The 7500-nt window shown below is 36.7% G+C and overlaps 1 protein-coding gene across 9 annotated transcripts in view; it reads right to left on the bottom strand.

The window, feature by feature from the left end:
* The window catches only part of LOC113812952 (A-kinase anchor protein 9), a 56735-nt gene that overhangs the window by 1699 nt on the left and 47536 nt on the right, over positions 1-7500 (bottom strand). For all 9 annotated transcript variants that reach the window (XM_070140094.1, XM_070140137.1, XM_070140111.1 and 6 more), the window contains 16 exons: positions 7413-7500; positions 6964-7132; positions 6652-6722; positions 6298-6475; positions 5932-6170; positions 5380-5641; positions 4656-4878; positions 4141-4291; positions 3462-3638; positions 2992-3198; positions 2670-2852; positions 2351-2512; positions 2064-2222; positions 1415-1597; positions 1080-1294; positions 742-869 (listed from right to left, as the gene is read on the bottom strand). The exon at positions 7413-7500 is cut by the window's right edge and continues 131 nt beyond it. In XM_070140094.1, coding sequence (XP_069996195.1) covers positions 742-869; positions 1080-1294; positions 1415-1597; positions 2064-2222; positions 2351-2512; positions 2670-2852; positions 2992-3198; positions 3462-3638; positions 4141-4291; positions 4656-4878; positions 5380-5641; positions 5932-6170; positions 6298-6475; positions 6652-6722; positions 6964-7132; positions 7413-7500 — 2795 coding nt within the window. The remainder of the gene's footprint in view (positions 1-741; positions 870-1079; positions 1295-1414; positions 1598-2063; positions 2223-2350; positions 2513-2669; positions 2853-2991; positions 3199-3461; positions 3639-4140; positions 4292-4655; positions 4879-5379; positions 5642-5931; positions 6171-6297; positions 6476-6651; positions 6723-6963; positions 7133-7412) is intronic.

The following is a 7500-nucleotide window of genomic DNA, read 5'->3' as shown; positions in this document are numbered from 1 at the left end:
CCTGTTGTAGCCTCCTACCACTGCACAGATCCATCACTGCCCCTCCAGCAATTGTTGTTTGAGAGCTGTTCTTATATATATTCACATCCTTTCAATGATTTTAAGTGAATTCTAAATATCCTGTGCTTTATATTTCTCTTTCAGATAATTAAAATGTACTATCATACATGTCACAGAGAGAAAAAGTCAGTGTTGCTATATGGTTGGCTGCACATGTGCTGCATATGGACTTTTTCCCCTGATCATTATTCCCTCATACAGCATAGCCAGGGCTGGAAAAAAAATCTGGGCTCGTACATGAAATATTGAAAATTTTCTGCACCATGAGGAAGACAGTGTAACATATCAATATTGTTTACAATTTTCTCTTCTTCCTGTTATGCTTTTCATTAAGTTGATTTTTTCTCTCTCAAGAATTTAGTACTACTTTTAATAAATCGCATATTCTATTTTTTTATATTTTCTTTCTGGGATTCAAAATATTTTCTGGGACCAATGGTCCCATAGTCTGTTACTTTTCTAGTCCTAAGTATAGTAACTATTTCACATAGCATCTACAGGTATTATAAGTAATATAGTGATATACTAAGTACACAGGAGATTGTGTGTAGGTTATGTGCAAATACTTCACTATCTCACATATTCCAAATAATCACCACTATTCTCACTGCTATTTCATAATGTATCAATATCAAATGAAAATTTACAATTCTGATTAGATTGACGAAATATGAAACAAACCTGGAGTCCCAACTGCCGATGTGGGTGGGTTAGGGAGGAGAATTTGTGAGCCTAGTCTTCTACTTCTCTTCCATCTCTGAACCAAATATCTCATTCTGCAACAAGCTATCACTACCAACACACGCACCCTGAAAATAAAAATCATTCAAATGAACTTCCCCTATAATTACCATCATTATCAAAATATTCCTCTTTTTAGTAGCGTGAAGGAATGAAAAGGATGAAAAAATGATTATGCATTAAGAGGAAATAAGGAAAAATAAATTTCATAGAAGAGAAATAATAATAGGATAAAACATTATAAGATCAAAAAATAATAAAAAAAGAAAAGTATTTACCTAAAGCTACGATTTGGCTGCCCCCTCGGCTGAGACGCTCTCAAAGAGCTAATCCCTGGACCATACACTCGCTCAGCCATCACATGGAGGCGAGAATAGGTATTCTGTTCCGTAGCTTCATAGCCCTGTAGCACCACAAGCAGGTACTTCTTTTGATAGACAAGTGCCTTGCGCCATGACTCGCTTCGTAAGTACTTTCCATAGATGTACTGAACCTGTGATCATATAATTTTTTTATTTACTGTAATGAGTGGCAAGGAAGACTCAGGGAGAATTTTTCTTCATACATATATATATATATATCAAATAATTAAAATTAAACACATTATTCTCACCCTTGAGTCATCTGCTGGGGCGCTGAAGTTCTGATTGCTAAGTCGTGATTCTGCTTCCCTCCGCAACCTCACAAGTTCAGCATCTTTGCGTGAGATAAGTGACTGCAAGGCTGTCCGTTCTGTCTCCCAGATTGAGCGCTCATTGCGAAGAATTCTTTCTGGTGTTGGGCTTGAGTTAGCAGCCTGTGGAAAGAGATTTGAGATGTTGTTGACCAAATACTATACAATTTTACAAACCAAGTCACATACTTCTTGTTCTTAGTAAGAGGACAAAAAGATTCTGAGAACATTGAAATCATGCTATGCTCTAAGGTTTACCAATTAGATCTTTGTTGATTTGGAATAAACTTAATATTTCATAATAGTGTCCTTTGCTAGAGGCATAGATATTTCAATGAAGATGAAAGTAACATACAAAAAAGGTAATTAAAAAATGAGATAAGCTGAAGATAGGAAGATGTTCATACTTTAAATTTCACAATCTATTCATTACAGCTAATTAGTCTTATAGTGTGGAATACTTCTCAATGAAATAAAAAGGAGTTTGAAGGAAATGGAAAGCGAGAGAGAAAAAATTCTGCTTTTTCAGCGTCCAATTCACAATGAAGTAAATCTAATTCAAGAACAGCAACCTCATAAACGAACTTACTGTCTTAGCCTTAACCAACTGTTCAGTGAGATCTGTGATCGTGGCCTCCAGACTAACAATTTTCAAACGTGCTGCATGGCGGTTGTCTGTCAACCTTAGGACTGATTTACAAAGCTCAACGTTTTCCTTTAGCTGCAGCTCAAAGTATTCATTCAAATTCTGCGAAATGGGAAAGAGATGCAACTAGTATGGGAAATTGTATTTAAATTATTCCATTATTCTATTTCTGCAAAATCATCCACAATAAAGGAACACAAAATAAGGCAAAAACAGAAAAAAAATCTTACATTTATCTTTGCAAGAGCAGGAAGACCCAGTCTGTTGATGGCCATCTTCTCCGTGTTCAACTCCTGCTGAAGTTGCATTTCCTTTTCACGGGCTAATTCTAGATCCTTCGAGAGCAGGCTGTTTCTGAGACGGAGTGAACAGACCTCTGCCTCAGCCTCACCCTTGGGAAAATAAGTAAAAATAAAGAGAAATAATATATTGTTTGTAGTACAAACGTGCGCATACATTTACTGTGAGACTGACACTGAGAAACTGATGGACCAAAAGACACTAGGATCCACACATACATAAATGCACCCAGTCCCCACAGATACTAACCAGCTTGTTTAGTACAGAAGTATAAGACGCATGGAGTTGTGCATCTCCTTCCCTGACCCTGTGGGATGCCATCTCGTGGGCAGCTGCTTGGGCTCTCAATTCCGCCTCTAGCTTTGTTAGGTCACTTTCTAGCTCTTGAATCCTCGACTCCTGGTGCTGTATTCTCTCGCGATCACTGGAGATCTGATGAAAAATAACAGTGAAAAAAAATAAAGAACCAAATAACTTTTATTTGCAAAATTTCCCCACCTCATTATCATAAAACAATGAAACTAAATTCAACCAAGTTATATGTCAATGCTCAGAAATTAAGCATCTTTACCTGTCTCTTGAGCTTGTCTCTGTCTCCTTCCAAGTTTCTGATCAGTTTGGTATACTCTGAATTTTTTGCTTGCTCCTCCATCAACAGAGCCTTTGAGGAGGATCTCTCAATCCTTAACTGTTCTGTCAGGTTTTGAACTTTCATGACTTCCTTATCATGTGATCTTTGCAATTCAGCAACTCTTTCTTGTTCAATAACTAGCTGCACCTGGGGATGTGGAATTTCCAACACTTAGCATACTCTAAGACTATGTTTCATGAACATGATGTACACTTTAAATCAACATGTAGAAAACACCTATAATCAAATGAGGAGGAGGAGGAGGAGATGAAAAAAAGGCCTGAGAGAAAAAAGATATATGAACAAAATGCTCCCCCTTAAGTAGTACTCATAAAGGGAAGAAAAAGAAAAAGAAGAAGAAGAAGAAGAAGAAGAACAACAACAACAACAACCACAGACATTTGCATTACCTTAACATCTTCACTTGGGGACCTGATGTGACTCTCCAAAATATCTGTGTTTCTAGCTCGCGCTGAAGCCCTGCCAGTGCCTGATTTTACACTTGTTTGTTTGTTTACAGCTTCATTCAGCTGAGCACGGAGCATTAGGATCTTCTCTCGTTCCTTCTCTAAAGTTTCCCGCAGGTCCTGCATTGAGGGAAGGAAAGGAAAGGAAATATCATAATATATTTGCCATACCAAGTTGTGCCTTCTTACCTAATAGAGTGGTTATCTTTTATTACCCTTCATTTTCTAAAACCAAAAAAATATACTAGATACTTAAATGCTGGAATTAATAGGAGCTCAGATCTCAAATGATTCAAGAAACAAAGGAGTAATCTAGTTTCGAGATCTCAAATGTAAAAATGTGTATCACCAGATATTGGGGATGCACTCCATAACAAATGCAGATAGTCATCCTTACAGATAATACTTAGTCATTAGTAAATTTTATTCCTTTTAGCACTGCTCTATTTGAAAATATATCATATTTTTACTTGAACATACAAAATATATCCTCATTCTTTTATTTCCCTTCGCTATCACTTCATTCTTTGTCTTCAAATGGTAAAGGACGGACTTCAGTGAACGACAAACCTCACTGTATTATCCTGAAACATTTCATACTGATCTATTCATCAATTCTCACCATGATGACTTGATTCTGCTGATTCTTGGTGGTGGAAGACAAACGACGCTGCTGATTAAGTACTTTTGAAACATTGCTGAAATTACTGCGCTCTGCCTGCAGGTCTGCTCTCAGAGTCTCAATCTGTTTCTGAGTGCTATCCAAGCTTTCTCTGTAACATAAAATTAAATGATGATGAAAAAAACACACCAAAACACAACAAAACACACACACACACACACAAACAAAGATATGAAAATCATGAACTGAATAAAATCACCCAAACTATCATACTGCAATCAGTGAGGAAGTTATGTGCAGCAGACACACACAAAAAGGTATTAAAACATCAAAAGAAAAGAAAGAAAGAAAGAAAAAAATCTTACATCAAATCATGATTTATTGGACAGCTACAAGCACATAAGTCCAGGAAATTATTATATTTGGTGTCTTTAATATATATGCATGAAAACATGAAGAGCACTAGAAAAACAACTAGATGAAAAATGGATTACAGTACACAAAATACCAATTACCTTATATGATTCCTTTCCTCCTGCACTTTTTGTAGTTGTATCTGCAGGGCAGTGTGTTGAGATCGTAAAAATGTTATTTCTGAGATCTGATCCGCCCCTGACAGTCTTTCCTGATGCAACTGCTCGCTCAACTTCTCTATTCTTCTTTTATCAGCTTCAGAATTCAATTTCAGTTCATCTGCTGCTATCTCTTCTTGTTCCAGGCGGAATTCTAGCTGTTCAACTGTTGGAGAGAGAGAGAAAAAAAAAAAAACTAGAATGATTCATATAAAATAAATATATTCAAAGTTTTGTACTTTTTGCCTAACAACCTTAATCCTGTCCCACTAAATTATCCTTGTCTTGTGTTTCTGTCTTCTGTATCACACACTACTTCTCTCTTGCAACAACAAAATGCCCAATCAACAAAGGCTATTTGCTAAAACATCAAAATGCATATTATCCATATTGCCTCTGACTTGGTTCTTGGAAATTCCACTTTCAGTATAAACTGTAATCCCTCTTATCTTCCGTTTTTCTTCCCTTATTTCCATCATTTCCTTTAATTGATTTTAGCAACAAAATGTGAGAAAAATCACTATATGTTCCATAAATCTTCATTTAGAGACAACAGCATTAAAATGAATATCATTCACACCACTGGTTTAGTTCGTAGTAAAGAAGTAAACACAGCCTCATAGAAAACAAGTAATAAAAAAGCCAGAGATGTTATTGTTTTACTAACCTTTCTCCTTCATCTCTCTCTCCTTCTTGCCAAGCTCCTCCTCCAGACTCGCCATGCGACGAAGTAGCTGTGTTCTTTCTCTGTTGCCGAGTGCATCTATGCCACTAGGCCCAGATTTTGGCGACACTTCCCTTGAAGGAACACTAGAGTTGTCAAGGGATTCAAGCCCCAGTAAGCCAGTCTGACTAATGAGAGACTTTTGTGTGGTATTTAGGTGTGACTGGTGCTTCTGGAGGAACATTAGCTCGATCAAAGTCAGTACCTGTATAAAAATAGAATCAACAACATTTATTAGCATTCTAACTATAAAGATTAACCCATCTCACACTCATGTTAAGGACAGAATCTCTCTAGATAAATTTTTAGACACATAAAGAAAAACTAATAGTACATCAATATAAACCCAAATAAAATATATAAGCTGCTCCCATATTTTCCATAGCATTCTTTAATAAACTGTATTCAAGGGTGAAAATTGTATTTCTTACCCAATATTACCACACCATATTTCACTATTCTTAATACATCACAGGTATTTCAAATGACCATTACCTGAACACCTTCTTGATGAACCTTCGTCATAAGTTTCTGGACCTTGTTGACAACATCCCCAGTCTCATCCCCCTCGCTGAAATCACTGAAGGTGCTAGAGGCTCTGTTTGAATGACCTGCATTCTCCCTATCCTGCCCCTGCTTCAGGTAAGTGACCAGAGATGTATCCAGCTGGTCTGACTTGTTAACCTCCTGGGCTACACCTGCTTTCAGCTCTTCAAGGGAATCACACAAACGATCTTGGGAAAAACAAATGGAATGAATTTAAAGATGTTGCAGGTGTTTAGTGATTACTCTATTCAAAGTATTCAATGGTGATCTATACTTTCACGGCAAAGTTACAGAAACTACATAAAAAAAACTCACTAATATCCCTGCTCTGTTCGCCTGCTTCTTCCACTCTCAGTTTCTCCCGCCATTCGCAAGCCTTTCGTAACGCTTGGTCCTTTTGTGCAACTGCCTCCTTCAGTTCAGACTCGTAATACAGGCGAATCCTGGATATCGTCTCTTCTTTGTCCCGTACCAGTTTGGTTAAATCACTCACCTGTAAAGGGGGTGTAGGTTAAAAGTAAAAGATCGGGAAATCTTTTACAAATAAAGGATATATTAACCTATAAATAAACACAACAATATTATGACTATTCAGGTTGTATCATGCAAGCTGAAAAGTTTCTAGCCCTAAATCTGAAAGTGAAAAGAGAAAAGAGAACAAACACTCACCTGATCAGCCATGCGTTCCTCATAGTCACTACATAATTGCTTTTCCCTAACAATCTGCTCTTCTTTCACATCTGTAAGCATATCAAATTGCAAGACATTAGTAATGAATCATTGGTTTTTGTTACATGCTTTTTCCTTCAAAGGGATGATATTATTAATATCAGTTACATCATTCTAATTTCAGTGTTTGACCAGTGTAAGATATAAAACTGACAACATCAAACCAAATGTATCTACTTTTTTTCTTAACAAAATAGCTTAACTAATATTCCAACAAAAGAACCTTTTTAAAAATACCAAATCATTCATCACCTAATATCTCTCGCTGATATTGTTGCTCCATCTTTGAGAGTTCTCTGTTGGCATGAGACAACTTTTCTTTCATCTCCACCTGTATTTGGTCCACTTGTGTGTTCATTTTAAGTAATTCCTCTTCTTTATAGCGGAGTACAACTGCCTGTTCAGCGTACTTTTGTTTTAACTGTAAAGAAAGTACTATTTACACAACCTGAGCATGTATCATTACTGACACATTTCTATGAAACATCCATAAGTGAATTTATAATATTCACATTTGAGAGCATGATGGTCGACTGTTGCCAGTCAACCAAGCACTAGAAGGCACATACACCAGCCAGTTGACAAAGCCCCAGTAAAATGGAAAACACTGGTTGTGAAAAAATTATTTGGGAGGAAAAATCAAATTATGGAAATAAGCCATGAGTGTACTGGGAGCCTTCTGCCTAAGAGTTAATACATACCTGTTGTAACTGGTCTGTTTTCTCCTCTAAACTATGTTTAGTCATTCTTAATTCCATTTCCATATTCTTCAGCTTTTCAGAGCCTTCT

The sequence above is a fragment of the Penaeus vannamei genome, chromosome 3 (assembly GCF_042767895.1).
Source record: "Penaeus vannamei isolate JL-2024 chromosome 3, ASM4276789v1, whole genome shotgun sequence".
Classification (NCBI taxonomy): Eukaryota; Metazoa; Arthropoda; class Malacostraca; order Decapoda; family Penaeidae; genus Penaeus; species Penaeus vannamei.
The sequence above is the reverse complement of the archived record's forward strand: the minus strand, read 5'-3'. Positions and strand labels throughout refer to the sequence as shown.